The sequence below is a fragment of the Entamoeba invadens genome (genome assembly GCF_000330505.1).
Source record: "Entamoeba invadens IP1 unplaced genomic scaffold scaff_1105074724993, whole genome shotgun sequence".
NCBI classification, from domain to species: Eukaryota; Evosea; order Mastigamoebida; family Endamoebidae; genus Entamoeba; species Entamoeba invadens.
Window position 1 is genome coordinate 13,400 of NW_004440356.1, and position 24,481 is coordinate 37,880.

A 24,481-nucleotide genomic window follows, 5' to 3' on the forward strand; every position below is an offset into this window, starting at 1 on the left:
TCGATCTTGGGTAAATATAGTCTCTAACAAATATTATAAATGCAAATTTTCCTTTAACCCTTGTCATTTTTTGTGATAAATTACTGACATTTGAAATCAATTAATGTCAATAAACCGATGTGTCAGTAAATTTGACAATTTTACGACACATTGGTAATATACACAAACATTGTATAAGCTCTGATGATGGTATTGTTGGTATTTTAAATATCATAAACATTTCGTTAATGTTTTTAATTCCTAAGTTTGTCGAAATGATAATACAATACAGTATAAACCGTCGACATTGAAACGGATAATGAAAAAGCAAGGAAACAACAGTGACCAAGACGAGAAGATCTATGAAAGCCTCCAAATCATATCGATAGGAGAGAACGTCTGTGGTGTCACCATTGACACTATAGAGGGTCTTTCATATATTAAGAAGTCATTTTGGATTGATGGCGATGAGGTAAACATAACTAGATGTTTCAAAGTGAATCTTGGCGATTACGAGATCCTTACCATCATATACAGTTTGTTTGGTAATTCAGTTGACAAAGAGACGGTCACAGAACTTAAGATGAGATTGGGAAGCTTGAAGTGAATTACGAAGTGCTTTGTGTCATGTCGAAACAACTCAAGTACGACACGTGGCATCATATTGGTGTTGTTATGAATGACTTTTTGACTCTATATATCGATGGTACTTCCGAGTTGAGATGCAAACGAAAAGTCATTATCTTAGAGGGTAACAGTGAAGTGTTAGCAGGGTATGAAGGGTCACATCGGGATGGATACAGTTTCGGTGACATCATGATAGTCAATAGTAACATAGAAACATTGGTATCCGATATAGTGAAGAGAGAAATTGGTGTCACTCTCCATCGATGACTAAGTTGGCAACGAAGTCATCGAAGTATCGACCTGGCTGTTAAAAGAAATTTTGGGCTTCGACGCTTCGTATGAAAAACTGAACGACTTGGCTTCATTTTAATGTACTTTTTGAGGGTCTTTGATGAGTTGTATAAAGTACTTGGCTTTCTTCGACAGAGTGATGATGGGAGTAAAGGAAAATGTTATACAAAGCACGAATAGACTCCATAGGAAAAAGTGAAAAAACGACATTGATAACTGGGGTGTAGAAATTATGCAAATTAACGACTATGTCAGTAAAAAAAACTATGAAAATAACCAAAATAAGTTTATGACTCTAACAGCACCCCAAAGTCATCTTGAAATAACAAAAAAGACTTTAAGTCATTACGACTCTTGGATCTGGAAAACACTTTTGTGTCGCCAGAAACCAAATTTTACTTGTTTTGTGTCCACCAATTTTAAGAGTCCTTTCACTCTTAGACGCCATTATTATTTCAAAGGGAAACATTCTGAACATCACTTCAGACTCTTTGTGTAAATTTTTGTCACTTTTAAGAGTCCCTTTGCTTCTCTTCTCTGCTCTGTTTCATCTGATCACAACACTCTCATTCACATCACAGAGCTTTGGTGCGGAGTTTTCTAATAAGGCGAATGTCCTCAAAAGACACTCCCGTATCTTCTTGAAAATGAAAGACTCTATAGAGTCTGTGTTGTAGTTGTTACTTCACATCCCACCAGCGGGCAAATACCATTTCCAAATATTTGATAAAGACCATCCAATCCATTTCTCAGTCACTTTGAAACGCTATTCAGTGTTAATGTCAATCATTTAAGTCTCATTTGTCTCTGAAATTAAACAAAGCGGATACTATGTTTCTATTTTGTCTGTTGTCTTGCATTATATACCAGACACTGCGAAGTGCAATTTAAAACTCCGAAGAGGCTGTAAAAAAAAGATATTGATATGTGCAGTACTTCCAAATAGAAACTTTGTTGGCAAAAACACGATGAAACAAGAGCAGAGGAATGTTTTTTTGTGAGATGATATAGACCGTTGGATACATTCTTTTAATGTCAATAAAAGAAGTTGGCGACTTCCGCAAAGTATTTATTGACTCTATGAATACCCAAAGTAGTGGAAATTATCGTTGTGAGCTTTTCACGGTCATGGCACTCAAGTTACAGTTGTTAGTTAACAAGTTGGGGAAGGACAAAGTGTCTCTCTGTTACCCGGAGTACTACGCATTCTTGATAGACGTTATACAATGTATTATTATGGTGCAGACATTTCTTTTGTTGAACAAAGTATCGCGGCAACGATTAGAATCTGTGTGGAGCGCAAAGAGTAAAAAGTAAACACAATGACTTAATGTGAATTCAAATCATGGATTGTTTCCAAATACGACTGTTGGGCGATTGTGGTTCATATGAGTCAAGATCAAATGAATTGGTTCAAATGGATCATTTGAATTGAAAAGATTATTCTATTCATTTTTTATATTTTTTTTAATTATTGAAAACAAAAAATAAAACAAACAAAAAATGGTATAGTTCAGAATCCTCCTTTTTCTAAACCCTTGTCATAAAAACTGTAAACGTGGCAAATTCATAAAACGTGGCAACTTTGAATTGAAAATTATCTATATTAATAATAAAACATATTAATATCGGCATTTTTAAAAGATGGCTTTTAAAACAGAAGTTTTGTGAAGCTATTTTACAATAAACAAGATAGTGTTAAGTAATTTCAAAATAATTATTAAAAACATCAGTTAATTGTTATTGTTAAACAAAACATAAAAATTACTAAAATTATAATAGTTCCATTTTATTGAGAGCTCTGTCTTTGACGTACATTCTCGCTCGTAACGAATTGTGAGCAAAATTGTTTTTGTTGTATCTTTTCAGTAAAGAAAAACTGGATTCACATATAGCAGTGGCGGGTGACATTGCAAAAAGCGTTGCTAATAAACAGTAAAGTTTAGATCCACTTTCAAAAAATGGTGCATAATCAAGTAAAACCAAAGACGAACTTAGGTTTCAAGGATTTAAACGTTGTGTCAGTACCACCATTTTTTTCTGTCAGAGTTTTTCGACGGAAAGCCTCAAGATCCGGAGCTCCTCTGAGTTTATTCATTTCATCCTGGAGATATACAGTATTTAAATTAAGAGGGTTTTTGTTGAAATGTAATCTTCGAAGTTCATTGCCAAATCACAAAAATCGTCCAACTGTCCAAATTCATCCGTTTGTAATTGTTTAGACAATAGACTGTTACCCATTTTTTGATATACTCGACGTTGGTTACAAGATTAAATGGAACTTTTCATTGTATTTTTTTGAGTTCTTTATTTTATTATCTATAATAAAACTGTTATCTAAATACAAAAGTACTCATGTTAATAATTAAAAATAACAATAAACTTATAATCATTGTTTTTGTTGATTTATTTTTAAATTTTTAAATTTGTATTAATAATCTGATCTTGGTCAAATAAAGTAATTTTTGCTTTGTTTTTTAGCTCTGTTTTTTCCAAATTCTTTTACTATTATTTTTCATATGTAACCCTTGTCAAAAATCTAATAAATTGGAGGACCCTGTCTTTTATCAAAATTATAGTATTTTTTACTTCCAAAATATATAAAATATCGAAAAGTCGGGTATTTTAAGTTTCTTTTTCTTCTTTTTTCTGTTTTTTTCAAAAAATAGAAAATAATTTGGGTTTGATTTAAAGTTAACTGTTGTGATACAAAAACAGCCCGTTTTTAACTCATTTTTAACGAATTATCATAATGTTTCTAATTTGTGTTTATTTTGAAATGATAAATACTATTATACAAACCATATTAATGGTTTATTGTTATAAACTATATTTTTTAATTTTTAATAGTTTATTGTTTTTTAATTTTAAAATTTATTCGATTATTATATGAAAAATTCTATAATATAGAAACTTATAGTAAAAATAATCAGAGATTTGCTTTTTTCAAGACAAATGTCAATTGTCTCTTCGAAAAAAATCTATCGAAGCTATAATACTTGTGAATAATAATCAAATGTGGTTTTTATTAAATTTATATAAAAAATTCAAAGATATTACACATTTTTATAACACTTTTGAAAAACAAAATAATACAGAGACATACATTTTACATATTTATCAATAATTGTATGTAGTAAATATATATTATGTTGTACTAATTTTATTTTTCAAATACAATAAACAATGTAATTAAAATAAAAAAATGTTTTAAAAAATTCAAACACTGTTTAATTCATGAGTCAACATTTATGTTTACCGAGTTTATTAACACAACAGGTTATCTCAGGATGGGAAGAAATGAGCTTTAGACTTTCAACATATTCCGATCTTTTAATCAGTCGAGAAGCTTACTGTAGATACCACTAATAAATGGAAAAGTACTTATTGAAATGTGTAAAAATACAACGAATTGAGACAAAAAAATGGAGAATCATTTGAAAAATGTTTGAGGTTCAGTAATAACACATTGTCGAGAAGACAGATTACATGTGTAAATAATCTTAAAATGGATCTCAAAAAACTCTTCAAACAATCCAAATATATTTGTTTCCAAATATAAGAAAGCAAGGTTTCAAAGAAAAAATACTATGTAATAATTTTGAGATTTGTGGATGAACAATTTGCAATATCAAAGTTTCTGGTATCTTCTTTTATTCTCGACAAACGTGCAACCGGTAAAAATATTCTTGATAAAGCGATTATTCAGTTAGTTGCATCTGAAATTGAAATTGAAAAAATAAAGTGCATCACTACAAACGGAGCGGTTAATATGTGTGGTAAAGATAAAGGATTTGCGACTTTGTTTGTTGAGTACATGAGCAATATAGGAATTAAAGTGTATAAAGTTTGGTGTGTTTGTCATAGAGTTAATTTTATTGCAAAAATGCTTTGTTCACATCCATTAATTTCGAACGTTATTTCATTTAGTCTTTCTTTGTCTCGAAAATTAAATGATGATTCCGCTTTTTTAAATGTCTGTTTTGGTGGCATAAAATGTTACTGTTTAACAAAATGGACCTCATTAAAAGACGTTCTTGATTCCATATTTAACAAAAAAGAACAAACTGTAAATTATTTACAAGATCTTGATCTGGAAAAACAAATTACGAAAGATTTTAAAGTTCGTTATGTCGTTTTTATTCTTGAAGACAATCAATACGTTTTTCAAATTGGAATAGTACGTGACTTACTTTTTATACTTTAAAATGATAGTAAATCTTCAATTTAATTCCCGTTTTTTTTCCAAGGGAATGGCTTATAATTGCATAATTAAATGACACACTGTTATCACTTCAATAAAATAAACAGTAACTATTATGGGTCATTTGAATCTTTAAAATGATTTTTTTAATGAAACATCAGATAATAATACGAATAACATCGCTTTGTTTCACAGTTTTTTGGAATGTATTATTGTGAATTTGAAATTAAGTTTTTGTTCTGTGTGTAATTCTGTAGTCAGTGAAAATATATTTAATGAACGTGATTTAGTAAAAAAGTATGGCGAAAATATAGGCGTGGATTTACAAGAAAAATATCCAGTTGAGGCAATGGTATATTTGTGGAAATTTTTTGATGGTTTTATAACTGGTATAACCAACCTGTTGGAGTGTATGGCTATTTATTGTAACGAACTCGAATTGATTAAAAACGAAAATGATATTGAATTAATTCGAGAATAACTAATGGATTTGAAAGGATGAATGTTGAAGAACTTTTTCTTGACCTTTACGACTATAGTAGCTTGGTCTCCAAAAAACACCCCCTGCTTTTGGAAGCACTCTTGTTATGTTTTTCGTTAAATTCTACTTTGTGTTTTTCAGCATTTAGTCGTCTCGTGTTGAACTTTAGACCACAAATGGGAATTGTTGCTGTTGAAAGGATGATGTTGTTGACATGTGATAAAGCGCTTAAAAAACAGAAATTGTAGTTGATGATCTTGTCTTTGAAAATGAAGCAATTAATGTTCTTTGAAAATAACTATTGAATGTATTTGTTGATAAAATGTATTTAGTGAATAAATGTGATATTAACTTAGAACGCTGATTCAAATCCACTTATTTTCTATCCCCTCTCTTTGGGACCAACTGGAAAATACTATTTATAATTTCTTTTTATACAAAAAAATAAAATCAACAAATAATCAAAACCATACTTATTTTTCTTTACAATTGATACATATTGCGCGGAAGTGTTCATAACAGCACCAAACATCAAATCCTCTATTTTAGCAAACAATGTATTTGAATTTAGCTCTTTTTACACAAACAAAAGTGTCCAAACAAACGGCTTTATTGTTTAGACAAGTGTTTTTTAAATTATTCTGAGTGTTCAAAGACGTGTTCTTTATTGAAGTCGGAATCCTTTATTGATCTTATCAATTTGGTTTAGTTAGTTGGTTTGGTTAAAATTATTTTTTTTTCAAAAATTATTATATTATAATATTGATAAAATATAATTAACATCAAATAGTTAAATTTTATGTTAATCATATTTAATAAACATCTGTTTTTTCATTATTAAAAAAAGTGAATGTAAATTCAAATCCTATAATTTTAATTATTTTTTCCAGTTACTCTTTCCTACGGTTAAATAAAGAACACGTTTGATAAATTAATTGTTTTTTTTTGATTTACCAATTTACAATTTTGCCATCATTCAAAAAACAACCAAAAACAATTATTTGTATTTTCATTGCTATGTTATTTTATTTAAGTATTTTTTGTTTCTTTTTTTTTAAATCAAATTTATGTTTTGCAAAAGATTTGTACAAAATAAAATTTTTGCCGAAAAATAATTAAAACTTTTTTAAGTTTATTTTAGACGAAAAAATACCAAAAGACAGTTTAATAATCTTTTTGTAATTAATTGAGAAATCAACACAATTAATACCAAAATATTCTCTTATTACTTTTAAGCTGATTTTGGAAACCTCTGATATTATACTCTGTCGCTAAAGCTTAGTTATTCTATCAATCTTTTTAAATTAATAGCGTAATTTATAATATACATATTATTAATAATATTATAATAATAATTATTAATTATAACATATAATGTTAAAATTATATTATTAAATAATAATAAATTAATGTTTTTTGTCAACTGTGAAATATAAATTTTCGATTAAAAATAAAAAGAGTGACTTTCTAATCTCGCAAAACGAAAAAGTTTTTATTTTGACAAGTGATTGGGAATGTCAAAACGAGAGTATATTTAAGCGACACTGTTTATGAGAGAAATATTGAAAATGGAATATGAACCCAAGGTTATCCTAATCACTGGTGGTGCTGGATTCATCGCTTCACACGTCGTCATCCACTTTGTGACTCAATACCCACAGTACAAGATTGTTGTCGTTGACAAGTTGGATTACTGTGCATCCCTCAAGAATCTCGACGCAGTTAAAGGTGCTCCGAACTTCAAGTTCTTTATCGCCGATATCACCGATGCCCACACTATGCAGAAGATTTTTGAGATGGAGAAGGTCGACACTGTCATGCACTTCGCTGCCCAGACCCATGTGGATAACTCTTTTGGAAATTCGTTCCAATTCACTCACAACAACATCTTCGGAACACACGTATTGCTCGAAGTTGCGAAGAATGCAAACGTCAGAAGGTTCATTCACGTCTCGACTGATGAAGTCTACGGACAGGTCATCGGAAACGCAGCAACCGAAAACTCGTTGTTAAATCCAACCAACCCATACTCAGCAACCAAAGCCGGTGCAGAGTTCATTGCCAGAGCATTTTATCAGTCATTTGGGTTGCCTCTCATTATTACAAGAGGAAACAACGTTTTTGGTCCCCATCAATTCCCAGAAAAGCTGATTCCCAAATTCATTACTTTATTGGACAGAGGAATGAACTGCTCAATTCATGGAAATGGAGACGAGAAGAGAAGCTTCATTTATGTTGATGATGTTGTCAACGCATTCGACTTGATCTTGAGAAAGGGAATTGTTGGACAAATTTACAACATTGGAACAACTCGAGAAATTTCGAACACTGAAGTGACGCACGATTTACTCGACATCTTTGGAGTTCCAAAGGATGAACAAGAAAGTAGAATTTATCACGTAGAGAATAGATGTTTCAATGACCAGAGATATTCGCTTGACGTTTCCAAATTAGAGAAGCTTGGGTGGAGAGCAGAGACAAAATTTGAGGATGGACTCAAGAAAACAGTTGAATGGTATTTAAGTCACAAAAATAACTGGGAGAGAACTGATGAAGCTTTAGTGCCACACCCCAGATTTGGCCAAGCTGCCAACTGATTGATATTGGTTCAAGTGCATTTAACAAAGATTAATTGATTTGATTAATTGTTGTCGCTGTTTTATCAGTCATAAAACACTGTTTTATTTGTCTCTGCATTTTTCTTAGTATTTTTTTACTATTATTTGATGGTTTCCAATAATGTTACCCATATTAACATTTAAAATAACGCCCTTGTTTTTGTTTTGGCCTGTTTTTATGGGGATATTAATCCATTTTTTAATGATTTTCCTTTTTTGGCTTGTGTATTGTTTATGCACATAATACAATCTCTAAAATAATGGAAATTTATTTAATAAACTCGAGATTTCCCGATTTTTAGACCACTTGAATTTTGTTCAATGTTATTTAAAGTGTTAAACAATTATAATTCTTTTTATCATCCATTTTAATACTGACAAATGAACTATAATTAATAATAAAGTAATTAATAAATATAGTTTCATTGAAAAAGAGAGAAACTTGCACTTTATTTGAACAATGGCAGAGCAGCCCAAAGCGAGAGGCGCGGTGCCTCGCGAGAAGGAGAAGAAAGGTGAGATTTACTTTCGCGTAGTTTCGAACAAAGGTACACGTGAGCAGTTAGAGTTATTGACATACATGAAGAACATAGTATCCCGACATTTGCCGAACATGGCGCTCGACTACATTTCTCGTATCGTATTTGATCCCGTCTATCACGAGTCACTCTTATTAATAGCTGCCAAAGACAACAAACCCTTTGGGGGCATCACTTTTCGCCCATTTCCATTACGTGGGTTTGTCGAGATTGTGTTCTGTGCGGTCGACTCTACCGTGCAATACAGTGGCTTTGGATCGTTTATGATGCAACACCTCAAGAAGGAAATACAGAGTCGGAAGATCTATCACATCTTGACGTACGCCGACAACCAAGCGATCGGCTATTTCATGAAACAAGGCTTCCACAAGCACGTGACTCTCCAGAAAGATAAGTGGCAGGGGTACATTAAAGACTATGTCGAGGCGACTTTAATGGAGTGTGTGTTACACCCCAACGTGGAAGACTACACCGACGTGCCTGCAACAATTCAGAAGCAACGAAAGGCCATTCAAGAACTCATTTGTAAAGTCTCTAAAACACAGTCATACCCCGGATTGAACTGTTTCAAACAAGGCGTCAAGAAGATTCGCATCGAAGAGATCCCGGGACTCAAAGAGGCGGGGTGGAAGCCCGAAGTCGTTTAATAATAAGTAATGTAGTCTTTATTTGTATACTTTTGTATATTAATATTAACTTATTAATTTATTATATTAACTTATTATATTATTATATTATTATATTATTATATTATTATATTATTTTATTATTTTATTAACTTATTAACTTATTATATTAATATTTATATTATTATATTAACTTATTAAAAGTTAAAATGCTTAAGAAAATGAGTTAAATGCTTAATCGTCAGCATCTCGTAAAGCTTCAAATTGCTTTCTAAGCTTCTTATACTTTGCCTGCAACTGTTCGAGTTTATCTTGAGCGTCTTGTCCATCTCTTTTAGCTTGGAGCGTCGCGTCGTTAGCCGCGGACACCTTCTCTTCGAGTGTTTCTTTCTCCGACTGTAAGTCTCTGATTCTCGACTTCAAGTCTTTTGTCTCCGCAGAACTTCCTCCGCCTGCTTTTGCCTTAGCCAAGTCGTCGGACAATTTTTGTTTTTGTTCTTCTGCCTGTGCAAGCGCTTCTTTGTACTTTGATGCGTTCTTTTTGAAACGAGCTGCTTTAGCAGTCAAGTCTTGTTTATCGTTGTCGTAGGCTTCTTGTAAAGCGGCGATCTGTTGTTTCAACTTACCGACGTCGTCGCCTCCATTGTTTTGTGTTGCGTTCAATGCCGTCATCTTAATCTCCATGTCTTCGATCTTCCTTTTTAACTCATCGTTCTGTTGATTCAGTTGCTTAATTGTTTCGTCCGTCTTCTTCTTCAAGTCGTCGTATTGATCTTTCATGCGTTGATATGAGTCGTCCTCGTCTTCACTTTTATCTGCTTTGTCTTCGAGCGCAAACTTGTTCTTCTCTATAATTCTTTTGTTCTTCTTATTCTCGTCCATCAAGCTGTCGTACATTTCCGTCAACTCCATATTCTTTTTCTTTAATGTATCGTTCGATTGTGTTAAGATATCGCATTGATCTTGTAACTCGTCATAGTCATTATTTAAGTCGTCCAGTTCTTCTTCCATTTTTTGATACGCACTTTGGTCCGACCCACACGCTTCATTCGTGAATTTGACTTTATACTGTAACTCATCGTTCGACGATAAAGCTTTTTTCAGTTCATTGTCCTTACTCACTAACTCCGTCTTAGTCTCTTCAAGTTCCTTTTCGACGTCTTCCAAGTCACTCTTCACTTTAATCAATTCACTCTTCGTGTCTTTGTACATCTTATTCGTCTCTAACATCTTCTTGTTCAGCTCCATCATCTTCGCAGTGAATTCATCCCCTACCTTTTCATTACTTTGTTGTGTTGCTTCATTATACTCCTTCTCGTTCTTAAGGTCATCATACTTCTCTTGCATCTCTTCGATCGTCTCCTTCTTCGCTTCTATCTCGATCTCCATCTCAGCCATCTTATTCTTGTATTGCGTCTTCTCCTCAAAATTCTCTTTATACGTCCGTTCAAGCTCTTTATAGTTCTTGTCGAGCCGCTCATACTTCTCAGACGCACTTTCTACCTCCTTCTCAAGCGTTTTCTTCTTTTCCGTCATATCCGCAAGTTGCTGATTGACGATTTCTAAGTCGCCCAACACGCTCTTCGTCTTCAACTCCGCGTCGAAGATCTTCTGTTCCATTTCCCGTTGCGGGACGTTCATTTGGCTTCCCATCAATTTCATCTTCATTTCCATCTCCGCCTTCTCGTCGGTGTCTTGTTTCTTCTTCAGCCTCATATCTGCTATAACGTCTTCTCTGTGCTTCAACTCGTCTGTTAAAGCAACATATTTGAGTTGCAGACTCTTCAATTCGCGGTCCTTGTCATCTAAAAGGACCTTCAAGTCTGAAGCATCTAGTCTAAAGGAGTCCATATTCTCCTTCATCCTCTCATTCTCCTCTTTCAAGCTGTTAATCGCCATATTCAAATCACTCACTTGTGTCTTATAAGACGCTACAGCTGCTTCTACCACTTTAGACGCATCCACATTCCCAGCAGACAATGTCTCAATGTGTTCCTCATTCTCTCGGATTTGCGCCTTCAACGCGTCGCGGTCTTTCAACGCTCTCTCAAGCATCTCCGCCTTCGCGTCGCTCTCAATCTTCGCCAATTTCGCTTTCTGTTCAAAGTCCGCGCGCTCTCGCTGCGCCTTCTCGATCTCGTCGATCCGGACTTCTCGCTCTTTATTCAACTCGGTGATCCTCCCCTCCAACTTGTCGTTCTGCTTCTCTTTATCGTCAAGCGCCGACGTCAATTTATCCACCATATCATCAAACTGGGTCTGTTTCTCCTTCAATTTCCGCGCAATTTGGTTCTCAAAGTCGTTCAATTCGTCCATCGAAATATGGCCCTCCATAAATTGCTTCTGTTTCTCATTTAATGTGTTCACCTCGTGTTGTAAATCGTCGTTCTTCTCCAGAAGGTCTTTATTTTGTTTCTGTAACGCCTTAATATTATCTTTCGCCGCTTGGAGGTCTGGCGTTAACTTACTTACTGTGTCCTTCAAGTCGACAATTTGTCTCTCATTTTGCCCAATCGTCGAGTTCAGCGCTCGGATCTTCTCAAACGACGTCTCCGCCTCATTTTCTTTGTCTTTGAAGTCGACTGTCAAGTCGTTATATTTCTTCGTTAAGACGGCGTATTCCTTTTTCTGTCGTTCAATCGTATCATTCAAATTCGAAATTTGCGTCTCGAGGGTTTTAGTTCTTCTCTCCCCATTAGAGACGGTGATATCTATTTGATTCAATTTCTCTTTATTCATCTCCAACTCATCACTAAGTGTCTTATTCTCATCTTTCAGCTTCTGTTCCCTCTCTGCTCCCTTCGCAGCGTCGTCTTTCAAGTCTTCTATTTGGGCATTCAGGCGCTTCGTCAGGCTCTTCTCCGCATTCAAGTCATTCAAGCAGTGTTCGGTGTCTTCCTCCTTCGACGCTATTTCATTCTGAAGACTCTTAATTTGGATATTGAGTCCATCGATGTCATGTCTCGCGTCGGAAAGGTCTGTCTGGAGTGCAACAATCGTCGCTTCTGATCGTTTAAAGTTGCCTTCAGCCTCAACGGTCTTCTTTCTTTGTTCATCAAGTTGATTGTTCAAGTCGACGACCTCCTGTTCGATCTTCACTTTACTTTCTTTGATGTTCTCCAAAATGGAATTCCCCGACGAATAGTTCTGTTCTAAGTCTTCCTTCTCTTTGATCGCGTCTTTTAACTTCTTCTTCGTATCAGCAAGTTCAACTTCCGTCTTATCTAAGTCCTCTTTGGTGTTCTCCAAGTTCTTCTGGATATCCACTAATCTCCTCTCCGCAGCGTTCTTCGACATGTTGTTCTGGTCCGCAAGGCGTTGGACGTCATTCCCCGCGTTTTTCAGCTTATCGACCGTCTCCTTCAATTTCTCAATTTGTCCACGGAGATCCTCGTTGTCCAGTTTTTGGTCTTCTAACTTCTTTTGTGTCGCTTTGTGATTCGCTACTTCCATATCTAAGTCCTTCCCATACTCGTCTAAGTCCATATTAAGACCACTGATCACTTTCTCCTTGTCTTTTACTTTGTTCTGTAACTCAGCGATTTCATTCTCTTGTTCTAAGACAAGACTCTCCACTTGTGTTGATTTTGCTTTAAAAGTGATCAGCTCGTTGTTCGCCGCTTCAAACGTTTTCTGAAGGTCTAAGAGCGCCGTCTCGGCATCTAATTTGGATTTCTCCGCTGCCTTCTGTGTGATGATGGCCTTCTCCGCCTTTTGCGTCTGCTCATTCAAACTCTCTGATATCCTTTTGTTCTCTTGTTGGAGCAATTCGTTTCGCTGTTTGTTATATAAGACGTCCTCTTTGATATTCTTGTTCGTCTCCTTTTCAGTCTCCAAATCTAATTGCGCTTGTTGAGTTAATGTATCTGCCATCAATTTCTTCTCTTCTAAGTCTTTAGCCTTCTGTTCCAAGTCATAATTGATGTCCTTGTACTTTTTAATCTGCTTAAATTTGTTATCAATGTCTTCCTTCAGTCGGGCATTCTCTAAAGTAAGCGCCTTAATTTGGCTCTCTAAGTCACCTTTAGCTGCTTGTGTGTTTTCCAACGTTTTCGCCGTTTCTGCTGCAGCCAAATCTGTTTTACATTGTTCAAACAATCGAACCCAAGGGTTATCCTTCTCGGAATACTGCAATAAAGTGTTCCGTATGACCTTCAAAGCTTCGGTCTTATCCATTGATTTTTGAGTTGAGTCGTCGATTCTTTTCACACTTTATTAGTTCTTCTTCTTTTTAAAACTCTTTTTCAAGCTCTTGTGCTATTTTTTCCTTTTCCTTGTGTAATTGGGATTTCAAGTAAAAGAATTCAAAATACCAAAATAACAAAAACGTTCAACTTTCATGAAATGAGTTTGTCTTTTTTTTTCAAAATTGAGTTAAAAAGGTGAACGAATTGTTCAAAAAGAAAATTGAAGGATTTCAAGTTTTTTTAAAAAATTTTTAAAACATATCAATATAAGCAATAACAAAGAAATGAATCACTCGACTCAATTTAAACACATCATTCTTTGGTTATATAATACTTATTGAAATTCAAGTCCCAAGTGGCTATTGTCTCAACGACCTTTATCGCACTTGGTCTTTCTTCTGGGTTTTGAGCCCAACACTTTTCAAGGAGGGTCCAATAATAATCAGGCGTCTCCTTCGGTCTTTCTAGTCGTTTCCCTTCTATCACAAACTGTGGAATGACCCATGGCTGGTTGAAGATTTTAGTATCAGTATATCCCGCCTTCTCTATAAACGTTTCGTACATCACCACTCCAAACGCATAAATGTCGACGGGGTAACTGTATGTAGTTAAGCCTTGTAATGATTCCGGACTCATGTATGTCTGTCTGTAAGTATTATATTATTAATATATTATAAAATTACTCCAATATATATTAAATAACAATAATAATATATTATAATAATACTATAAGTGTAATTCTATAAATAGATATACTCTATTGTTCAATAGTAAATTTAACTATATATAAACTATACACAACATCTAGAAAGAAACAAACAGGTGTTCCTATACCAGACGACAATTCCTTTATATTCAGAGCACTCTCTGATATTGATCTACACGTCCCGAAGTCTGTCAATTTTCCACATACAGTGTTATTGTGATTTAATGAGTAAACGAGGACATTTTCGCCTTTAATATCACGATGCAGAAATTGGGATCTATGAAGGTACTCAATAGCAACTGCCAAGTCATCCAAGAGCTTCACTTTCAATTCCAAGTTGATGAGATACTTTCCCCAAATCTTACTGAGTGATCCATATTCCGCAAATTCAGTCACAATTGATACTTCGCCTTCTGTATACACTGCGCCGATCAAGTTGACTATCATCTGATGTCTCAATTGTTGCAGAAGAGTCACTTCATGATTGAATTCCTTCTCTTGTTCTTCCGTCATATTTCGAGCCTTCATCTTTTTGATAGCGACTTCAAGTCCCCTATACGTCCCTTTAAACACAAGTCCAAACGCACCTTCGCCTATTGCCGGCATAATTGGCTTCAACTCGGTGTGGTCCAATTTCGTCGACAAATCACTTTCAATGAGGACTTTAATCTTCGCCGTCTCTTTATTGTTCTCATCTACGTCCATCGCTATAATCCCGACATCATCTTTGACCATAGCAGTGCACAGCAGAGTGATCTTAAATTCAATTTCAATGGCATATCCAGGGTTCAGGACTTGATGCATTGGAGTGATCTGTAAGTTGTATCGGTGTGATGGATTCGCTAAGATTTCATAATAGAACTGCTTCGTCGTCGAATTGATCACTTGCACCTTCTCAGTGTATTCCTTGTTCACTATCGCTTTCGTCCCTTTCAACCCAAAAGTTAACTCCCACTTGTCCGTCTTCAATGGGAAGTTCTCATTGTCCGCAGTCAACAACGCCATTTCTATATCGGAAGACACACGGAATGGCCGGATCTCCGTCTCCCGCTGTTTTTGCTCTCTCCGCTTCTTCCAGATGATAGCGGAGATAATTACGACGACAATGATGATGAAGATGACGATAAAAACAATGACTAAGGAGACGACTAAGGCCGTGTTCTTCTTATTACACATTAAAGCATCGGTCGACACGGTATACCCATCTGAACACTGTAAACACCCCGAATCGTCGCATTTCAGACAACTCGCGATCTCTTCACATTGCTTACAAACACCTTCACTCAACAACAAGAAGTACCCGTCACGACATGACGTGCAGAGAAGACTATCAGTGGAGGACGATGACGTGTCAGTGGTACTTTGAAGGTCTAAATCTTCATTAACTTTACACCCAAAACACCGAGACGGACAGATCGAACAAACGCCATCTTGACTGTAATACCCTTCATGACAGGAGTTACACCCACTTGTAGTTATTTTAGTGGAACACTCACTAAAGTTCCAGTCCAAATTAGTAAGATCGACTAAGTGGCAAAACCCTTTTAAATCTTCATTCAAATTACTCTGCGAGGGCGGTCGCCAATAATGCTCTGTTTCTGTGTTTTTACACGACTCACAGAAGGACGAAGAGGTACAAGACGCACAACTTTCATGACATTGAATGCACTCAATTCCCTTCAAAAAGGTCGACGAATCACACGTTGTACAAAATCCAGAGGTAAGTTTAGTACAATGAGATTCTATTGTCCATTCTTTACACCCATAGATCGTCTTACTGAGACTAGTTAAATCAGAGTACATTTGTGTAGCTTCTGTGTTCTCATATATCAAATTGTTATCAGTGCACCCAGTGCACCAACTCGAGTTATAATGACACGCCAGACAATTTTCGTCGCACTTCTTACAAGTCTTCGAGGTATTCAGCTTCCCATTGAAGTTAGTTGTTTCGAGGTAATAGAGTGTGTCACACACGACACATCCAAGTTGGTCAGCCACAAGGCAATTGTCATCTTTCTGTACACAAATATTCCTCTCGTCGCGGTAATAGTCTTCCGCACACGTCAAACAATTAGTTGCGTTACTACATGTGTGACACTCACTCGGACATTGTGAACAAGTCGAATTCAGTGTTAAGTAATATGTGTCCACACACTCGACACACCCCTGCACTGGATTCTGTGACTTACAATTTGCTATTGTATCGACGCAGTTCCCATTGAACAAAGTGTATTCAATGTCACACAACACACATCTCGTCGAGTCCATACAATTGAGACAGTGGTCACTACATTCATAACAGCGACCTTGTTCTAAATAGTAACGTGAAGCACACACCTCGCAATGTTCGCCATAGGAATAGTCGCAGTGTTCCAGTGCAACACATGAATTGTTGGTATTATAAAACCCTTGTTTGCATTGCAGGCAGTTGTCTGAGGTGGTGCAATGAAGACAATTCTCTACGCAAGCATTACACTGCTTACTAGTGACATCAAAATAGTGAGAAGTGTCACATCGACCACATGCAGTGTAATTCAGTCCCGCATTTGTGGACTCCACATCACATTTTTTACACGTTCTAGAATCGATGAGAGTGTATTCCGCTGCACACTGAATACATCGAGTTTCGGTACAATAGTCACAATTGGAAGTGCACGTTTTGCACTCTTGGGAGTCTAAATAGTACCCAATTTCACACTCAGTACATTTCAATTGGTCATAGTTCTTACAATGAATGATGGAATTTCTGAGAACACAGAACCCATCAACTGATGGATAATAAAATCCATCTTTGCATGCAATGCACTTGCCATTGGAGTGACAGGTCTTGCAATTTGAGCTTTCGGCGCAGGTGGCGTAGACAACGCAAAAAGCTTTCAGGAGAAACAAGAACAACATATTCTTTTCAGTTTCCATTTTTTTGGAAGTATTCAGGTATTGCTCTCCTCGGCATTTCAGCGTCTTTTTTACTCGTTTTATTTGCAATCAATTTGTTTGTTATTTGTTCATAGAAATTGGGGTCTTATGCGTTTCTATTTTTAATCGTAACACTATCATAATTTTGCCGAGTTGTATTTCTCTTTTTGTTGTTAGTGGTGGTGTTTTTTGAAAAATAAGGTATGGAGCCTATTATTGTTTACATAAGTATCATTTAAATAACCGGGCATGTATGGTAATAGGAATACTCCCTAAAAACAAAGGTTTTATTTGCCTAACATTCATAGTGGAGTGATTTTCAAATTATTGTTTATTCAACACGGTTTAAATGGTTTTAAAAGAAAGAATTATTGCAGGTGATTATTTGGTTCAAGCAATGAAATAAAGCTTTTATTGATCATCACATTAAATTATCTGATGTATTCTATTGAAAAAAACACAATATCATATATTGGCTATTCCAAAAAATTACAGACCATTATGTTTGAAATTAAAAAACGTTTAAAATTCCCAAAGAGGTATTTTCAATTGAAAAACAGTTCTATATTATAGTTACCAACAAGTTCGACTATATGTTATATTATTATAGCATAAATACCATTAAATATAGTTCATGAAGTTCAACACAACATTTTAAATAATTAATTCTTCACTATTAACAACACGTTAACGTCTTTTTTACTTGGTCATTCACATTAATATGATTAGACTTGTCCAAACACTGACCACTTTTTCTATTTATAACTCTACCCAATAAAGACCGAAACACAGAGACTGTTTTTTCATAGGATATAGCATTTGTTTCCAAAAAAGGAATTCCTAGTGTGTCTGCTAACATTTGACCTTGTTCAGAAGAGACGACTCTGTTCTGCTCCAAATCTGTTTTATTTCCAATCAACATGAGTTCGACATACTCTTCTGCATTTTTGTTGACGTTGTCTGACCAGTACTTGATGTTTTCAAATGATTCTTTGGACGTCACATCATATACAAGAATGATACCACTTACACCTCTAGTCTTTAATAAACAACTCTTAATACAATAACTTGTTAAAAATATAATATTATATTTATATATATTAATATTAATATTAATATGTTTAAACATTATAACCTCTTCTAAGTTTTTATATAATTGTCATTTTATAAATAAAACAATTATACCTGTGTTGAAAACAAACCTGTAATAGCTTGTGACAATCGTTCTAAACCTTTCTTGTCCTGCAGTGTCCCCTTCGTGTCAACTTCTTTTCGTTACATTTGACTCAGTCTGTTACATATAATATCTAATGAGAGTATTATAACACGTATAATAATATTCAAAGTGTACAACTTAAAGCCAAAGAACAAACACAATTGAAGTCTATACATCATCCCTTCAAATTCCATTCTTTTCATTCTAAAATCTATCCCAATAGTTGAAGTAATATCTTTAAAGAACTTATTCTCTGTAAACCTTAGAAGTAGAGACGTTTTCCCAACTCCACTCTCCCCCAGCATTAACATTTTTATCGTGAGCTCCATCCTTTCGTTGTTGTTCTTTTTAGTCATTGATTAAAGCAGTTCATCATTCATTATAACCTTTTAGACTTCCAAACTGTGGACTATTAACCAATTTAGTATTCTATATTTTTACTATAATTCTACTATTCGTTGTAAATTGAAGAAGACAAAGCTCCTCTTTTTGTCTTCTTTGCGTATTATTGCAATAACACAACGATTATTATGTGAGCTTGTGTCTCTTCCACTTATGACAAAACCCAACAATATTCGTCCATTCAAGACAATTCCTTTTTTCATTTTTTAACAAAGGACTTTATTAACGAGTACTTTTTATTTAACATATTATTTTATTAACAACTTTTTTAATTCAAAAAACTCGTTAATTGAATGAAATAATATACTCAAAAAAAAAATAAAAAAACTCGCTAATTTATCAATTGAAAAAGAAAAATAACTCGTTAATAAGCATTAATTCGACAACTAACAAAAACTCACAAAAATTCACTTTTTTCCTTTCTTCTTCTTTTTTGAGTCGGGGTGAATTGCAGAGTAAATCTGCAAAAGTTCGGGTTGCAGATTATCACTGTCCGTTTTGATCTCGGGCTTTTTAATCAGAAATTCCCACATATTCCCGTCAATCGAGCGGTATGACCCGGCACCTTTCATGTGTGTCGTCGTCTGCACGTGTTGGAATGTTTCCATCATAGCCTCTCTGTCAATAAAATGTTATTCAAAATGTTATTCGACAAACCCTGTAAAATTCTTGAAAGAACGCTTCCTTGAGATCAGACGAGAGGGATGCTGACGTTTCATTTGTTTGGAACTGGTCAAAAGCCTTTTCTAACGCATACCCACAAAAAGTCTTCTTATACATCGCTGCTGACGTTTTATCGTCGTTCATCGCCTCTTTTCTTTTTTCAGTCTTTTTGTCTTCATTGAGAAAACAAAAGATTGTACTATAATTATAGTTTAAATTTATTATATTTGTATAATTCAAGTAATTTAAAGAAAAATTGAATGTACTATTAATATGGTTTATTTTTCCATATTAGTATAGTTCCAGGAGTGTTAAGAAAAAAAAGAACAAAAAAAATAAAAAATTTCATTCAATAAACTTCAAATAAAACAAAAAGTCTTCAAATAGATTTGAGTTTTTGGTTTTATAAAAAATGATTCAACAATCAAAAAACCCGTCACGGCATGACGGAGAAAGTTGAACTATAAACGAATAGTAAAATATATTAATAATAACTATTTTCATTTCACATCACAAATATAGAGCATCTTGACACGACATCATTCCACGAGACTTCGCCCAGCATGAAAAGAACTTTTCTCACTGCGAGAAACTCTTCTTATAAAACATCAAACAGTCCTTCAACATGTTTGATGATTTTTCAAGTTGATTGATTTTGAGTTGGAGAGCATCGAGTAAGCCCAACGCGTCGTTTACTTTGAGTGGGATGATGTTCATTGGTTTAATTTTTGAAGGAGCCTCATTGGCGAGTGCATAACACATTTTTGTCTTTCTCTCGACCTTTTCGATTTTCTTGATGAGCGCGTCTTGTCTCGTCGTGACCATATCCTTTCGCTCTAAAAAGTGTTCGAAGTATGACGGTGCCAACAGAAGTTCAGAATTAAGTGGTTTAAAATCTTCTATTCGCTTGGGGCGACTTTTTCGAAGTTCTGTTATAACACTTTCTGGTATATAATTCACACGACGAGGATGTGACACCTCTTGCCCCATCAATGGTTATTTATTCCTCACACTTTTTAGTTCATTTCTTATTGTAAAAAATAGTAAAAAATAGTAAAAAATAGTAAAAAATAGTAAAAAATAGTAAAAAATATTGTTTTAATTTTTCTTATAATTATTTTTCTTAAATTCGTTTACAAATAAATAACACTGAAAATTGAACATTTTATGCTTTTTGAAACATCCTTTCCAAAAAAAATATAGTATATTATATAAATGAATATACTATAATATATAAAATTTGTTTTATAAAGGATATGAAATAAATCAAGTAATACCACAAAAAAGACGATATTGGAAGTCTCAAAGAGTTTCATGCATAGGCATATCTCAACAACGAGTCAATGCGATAGGAATGTGTTCCATTCAGAAAGTACAAGAGATGTGTTGGACGAAGTGGGCAGATGAAAAACAATGGCTTGAGAAGTTGTGCAATTCCATTCTGAAGTTACTCAAGAATGTAACCTCTTCTTCTTTGACAACGCAAAGGCAAAAAGGTTGAACAGAAATGTACTTTTGGTGTCCCATATCTCTGTTCACCAAGCAAGACAAACACAAAGAACACTGTATAGAGCACATAGGCTGATTAACTAGTCAACTTCAAATGAATAGTTTTGAATACTAAGTCTGAAACTAATAATACTAATAAATACAATTTACTATTATAATTGGTTTATTTTTAATATTCACTTTACATGAAATTTTTTAATAAAAAATACTATCAATTAGTGTAACTGTTAAGTATATTTTTATTATATTAAAACTATATAATTAACTATTAATAGTCCATTATTGGAATGTCCCATTAATAGTTACTTTATTAATAACCATTACTATTTTTATAACTAATCTTATTAGAATTTTTATATTAATAAAATACCATAAAAGACATAAGAACTTAGAAACGAAGAACATTGCAAAACACATTGATGACATCGAACAAATTCTATATCACTTTAGACGCCGAAGAGAACACCGTGTTTATGAAGAAACAAGATGGTGTACTCATGACGGATTCGAGTCAGAATAAGACACGAAGTGTCTTTGAAGTTGAACGAGTTGATGACCCCCCGTTGGGGTTCTACTTGAAATCAGGTGGGACGTACTTCTATCGCTGTAAACACGGACCTTTGATAGTTGCGTCTGAAAAGTCGAAGGCGGACATCTTTGAATACGACTTTGAAACGAAGTTGTTGGTAGTAGTGAGACCCGAAGGGAAGTTTGTCTGCAGTTTTCGGGACGATGTGCTCTTTGGCGACGACATCTTGAAGATCGACTTCTCGACAACGTACCCGTCTGTCGAAATAGGAGGAAGTAGCTTCTTCTTCTTGATCTCGTCGTTGCCCAGTAACAGAAGTGCTTTTGGCCTTTTCTTGTCTCCTATCAGTACACAAGCCAATGTCGTCCTCCGTCAAGGAAAATATGGCGAAGAGACTTTCGTGTGTATGAAGGACATGGAGTCCGAGAGAAAGATGTTTCTCTCACGAAATAAGACTGAACTCAATGTCACTATATTTAAGGAGAACGCCGAAAAGTTCACCGTCAAGGACAAAACCCCTTTCTTCTGGGTCAATCGGAAGTTTTTACCTTTAATAGCGGGTGAACAGTCCGTTAAGGGGTATCAGGTCGCTTTTCCTTTGAACTTCTTTAATTTCCACCCTCTCTAAAGTGGCCGTCTGTCGGTGTACTGCGTTATTGTTTTCGTATAGTTTTTAATGGTATTATTTTATTATATTTTATTATATTTTATTAAACCAAAAATATAAAATCTTTCATGGTAATATCAACACAATATCAATAACATTGAACAAAATTATAGCGGTCTAAGAAACAGGAAATTACAATTTTATTAGATATATTTCCCGTTTTTAAAGTTTATTAAGTTCATAATTATACACATCTATAAAAAGAAAAAACATTAAAAAATAAATATAAATCCTTTAAAAACAGATCAAATTAAACCAAGAACGTTAATTGTTAATTAATTGTGTTTTTTATAAAGAACTTGTGGTTGTATAACGAACGAATTTTATATTTTTGTTTTTTCTTCAAAAATCAAAATTTTCAATAAAGTTATAAAAAATAGCTCGTTAAAATGAAGCTTCAAAAAAACGTGCAAAAAGTGAACGTAAAAAAAAAGAATGTTTAGTGATTATGAAGTGAATTAATTAACACAATTTTAATTAAATTTTATAAAAGAAATCAAACAAAATTGTCAAGAAAAAAGAAGAAGTAATCTAATGACAAGATGTTGAACTGAAAAGACAATACTTTCGTTTTGATGAAGAAATCTTCTAAAGACCCAACATCGCCCCGAACAACTAAGAAAGAGATTTTGGAGATTGGATCGGTTTGTGTCCAAAACGAAGAAAAAGCTTTTATTAATGGAACGTTTTTTGTCTGTCTTGAGAAAGATGTTCTTTCGTTTTGTTTTCAATCGAAGTCGTCACTCGACGGAAAGTCAAAACACAAACAAATTTTCAAAATCTCCTTTGACATCAACGAAGTGAACACCATCTCAATTTACACCCCCGTGAAAAATTATGAAACACTCTTATTCCAAACCGAAACTCACAGACTCCCTTCGTTCTTTTTTCCCATTCACGCCGATCTTGGCGCATCAAATTTGTTAAATACGATTATAGAAAATGGCTTTACTGTCGTCCCGTTTGTGGTTTCTTATTATTTTTTTAATGGTTCTATTTACTAAACTATTCTAGTAAATATATTCTAGAGATATTCTAGAGATTTAATATAATATTATAAATATATTATTATATATACTATTCCATCTTTTACTATTGAGTATAGTAACAGTCTAGTAAAGATAACAATCCGAATGTGTACTTAGTCCACAAACGCTTTGGTCGCATGGATCAGTCTTTAGCCCGTTCCGATATGGACATTTCCGAGATCACTTCATTAGACACAGAGACCGTGAAGTCATATGCCAACAAAGACGGGAGTTATTCCAAAGAGTCTGAAGAGGATATTCGGAAGAGTGTGTATGTGAGTGGGATCAAAGATGAGAGTCGAGTCTTCATCTGGAAGTTAGTTTTGAACTATTATACCTTTTCTATGACTGAGCGTGAGCGGGACGAAGTTGACCAGAAGCGGAATCTGATGTATTACCGGATCCGGTCGCAGTGGCAGAATTTCACGGAAGAGCAATTAAAGAATTGGGACGAGATGAAGAGGACGTTGGACCAAATAGATAAAGACGTAGCACGGACGGACAATACACACCCCAAATTTCTAAAGGCGGAGAATGTTGAGAAGTTGAGGAATGTATTACGGACGTACGCGTTATATAATAACAGAGTCTTGTATGGACAAGGGTTGAATGACTTGTGTAGTCTAATCATGGAAGTTACTCTAGAAGAGTCCGAGATCTTTTGGCTCTTAAAATTGGTGATGGACATCATGGAGAAGTTCTACGTCCACCAATCCCCTAAGAAGTCGAACTTCGATGAAGTCGGGAAGATCATCGGATTCATTAATCCAGCTCTCTTCGACTATTTTAAACGCTGCGGAGTAGACTACTCATTCTGCTTTAGGTGGATCGTGTTACTCTTTAAACGCGATTTCGAGACTAAACTCTGTTTACAAGTGTGGGATAGGATCTTTGCATATCCAGAAAGAAATTTATACTACTTTGTCGCTAGTTCTATCATTTTGGAACACGCAGACCAAATTGTCTCGCAACAAAGAGCTTTTGATGGAATGGTAGACTTCTTACAAAAACTCCATAAAAAAATCCCAGCTGAAGTCGTGTTTCACTCAGATATCATTTATCAACAATTTAATAAGCTCGCTGTAAAATAACTTCGATCGATTGGTGTTAGTATCGTTATTAATACTTCTAGTTCTTTGCGAATGGTTGTAATATGGTATTTTATAGAATTTGATATACTATTTAATAAAAGAAATATATTCTATTTTTTTGTTATTAATATTTTAATAAAAAATACCATTTTTTTAATTACAAATTAACTCTGATATTTGTAATCATCTCAGTTTTCATTTT

The 24,481-nt window shown here is 34.4% G+C and overlaps 10 protein-coding genes across 10 annotated transcripts; 5 read left to right on the forward strand and 5 right to left on the reverse strand.

Annotated features, from left to right (window-relative positions):
* Positions 1-298: 298 nt before the first annotated feature.
* On the forward strand, positions 299-873 carry EIN_424200 (hypothetical protein; the record flags this gene model as incomplete). The annotated part of the gene is made up of 2 exons (XM_004256461.1): positions 299-515; positions 563-873. The coding sequence occupies 2 exons, from the start codon at positions 299-301 to the stop codon at positions 871-873; spliced, it is 528 nt and encodes a 175-aa protein (XP_004256509.1).
* A 6,277-nt stretch (positions 874-7,150) lies between these two features.
* Positions 7,151-8,179, forward strand: EIN_424210 (DTDP-glucose 4,6-dehydratase, putative; the record flags this gene model as incomplete). The annotated part of the gene is made up of 1 exon (XM_004256462.1): positions 7,151-8,179. The coding sequence occupies one exon, from the start codon at positions 7,151-7,153 to the stop codon at positions 8,177-8,179; it is 1,029 nt and encodes a 342-aa protein (XP_004256510.1).
* Positions 8,180-8,660: 481 nt separating this feature from the next.
* Positions 8,661-9,386, forward strand: EIN_424220 (histone acetyltransferase gcn5, putative; the record flags this gene model as incomplete). The annotated part of the gene is made up of 1 exon (XM_004256463.1): positions 8,661-9,386. The coding sequence occupies one exon, from the start codon at positions 8,661-8,663 to the stop codon at positions 9,384-9,386; it is 726 nt and encodes a 241-aa protein (XP_004256511.1).
* A 213-nt stretch (positions 9,387-9,599) lies between these two features.
* On the reverse strand, positions 9,600-13,541 carry EIN_424230 (myosin-2 heavy chain, non muscle, putative; the record flags this gene model as incomplete). Its single annotated transcript, XM_004256464.1, has 1 exon — positions 9,600-13,541. One exon carries the CDS (start codon positions 13,539-13,541, stop codon positions 9,600-9,602), a length of 3,942 nt encoding a protein of 1,313 aa, XP_004256512.1.
* Positions 13,542-13,864: 323 nt separating this feature from the next.
* Positions 13,865-17,156, reverse strand: EIN_424240 (serine-threonine protein kinase, putative; the record flags this gene model as incomplete). Its single annotated transcript, XM_004256465.1, has 2 exons — positions 13,865-14,194; positions 14,373-17,156. 2 exons carry the CDS (start codon positions 17,154-17,156, stop codon positions 13,865-13,867), a joined length of 3,114 nt encoding a protein of 1,037 aa, XP_004256513.1.
* A 694-nt stretch (positions 17,157-17,850) lies between these two features.
* On the reverse strand, positions 17,851-18,746 carry EIN_424250 (hypothetical protein; the record flags this gene model as incomplete). The annotated part of the gene is made up of 3 exons (XM_004256466.1): positions 17,851-18,208; positions 18,377-18,428; positions 18,548-18,746. 3 exons carry the CDS (start codon positions 18,744-18,746, stop codon positions 17,851-17,853), a joined length of 609 nt encoding a protein of 202 aa, XP_004256514.1.
* Positions 18,747-19,199: 453 nt separating this feature from the next.
* On the reverse strand, positions 19,200-19,599 carry EIN_424260 (hypothetical protein; the record flags this gene model as incomplete). Its single annotated transcript, XM_004256467.1, has 2 exons — positions 19,200-19,406; positions 19,450-19,599. 2 exons carry the CDS (start codon positions 19,597-19,599, stop codon positions 19,200-19,202), a joined length of 357 nt encoding a protein of 118 aa, XP_004256515.1.
* Positions 19,600-20,034: 435 nt separating this feature from the next.
* Positions 20,035-20,445, reverse strand: EIN_424270 (hypothetical protein; the record flags this gene model as incomplete). The annotated part of the gene is made up of 1 exon (XM_004256468.1): positions 20,035-20,445. The coding sequence occupies one exon, from the start codon at positions 20,443-20,445 to the stop codon at positions 20,035-20,037; it is 411 nt and encodes a 136-aa protein (XP_004256516.1).
* A 938-nt stretch (positions 20,446-21,383) lies between these two features.
* EIN_424280 (hypothetical protein) lies at positions 21,384-22,121 on the forward strand (the record flags this gene model as incomplete). Its single annotated transcript, XM_004256469.1, has 1 exon — positions 21,384-22,121. One exon carries the CDS (start codon positions 21,384-21,386, stop codon positions 22,119-22,121), a length of 738 nt encoding a protein of 245 aa, XP_004256517.1.
* Positions 22,122-22,735: 614 nt separating this feature from the next.
* Positions 22,736-24,279, forward strand: EIN_424290 (hypothetical protein; the record flags this gene model as incomplete). Its single annotated transcript, XM_004256470.1, has 2 exons — positions 22,736-23,121; positions 23,277-24,279. The coding sequence occupies 2 exons, from the start codon at positions 22,736-22,738 to the stop codon at positions 24,277-24,279; spliced, it is 1,389 nt and encodes a 462-aa protein (XP_004256518.1).
* Positions 24,280-24,481: the final 202 nt, after the last annotated feature.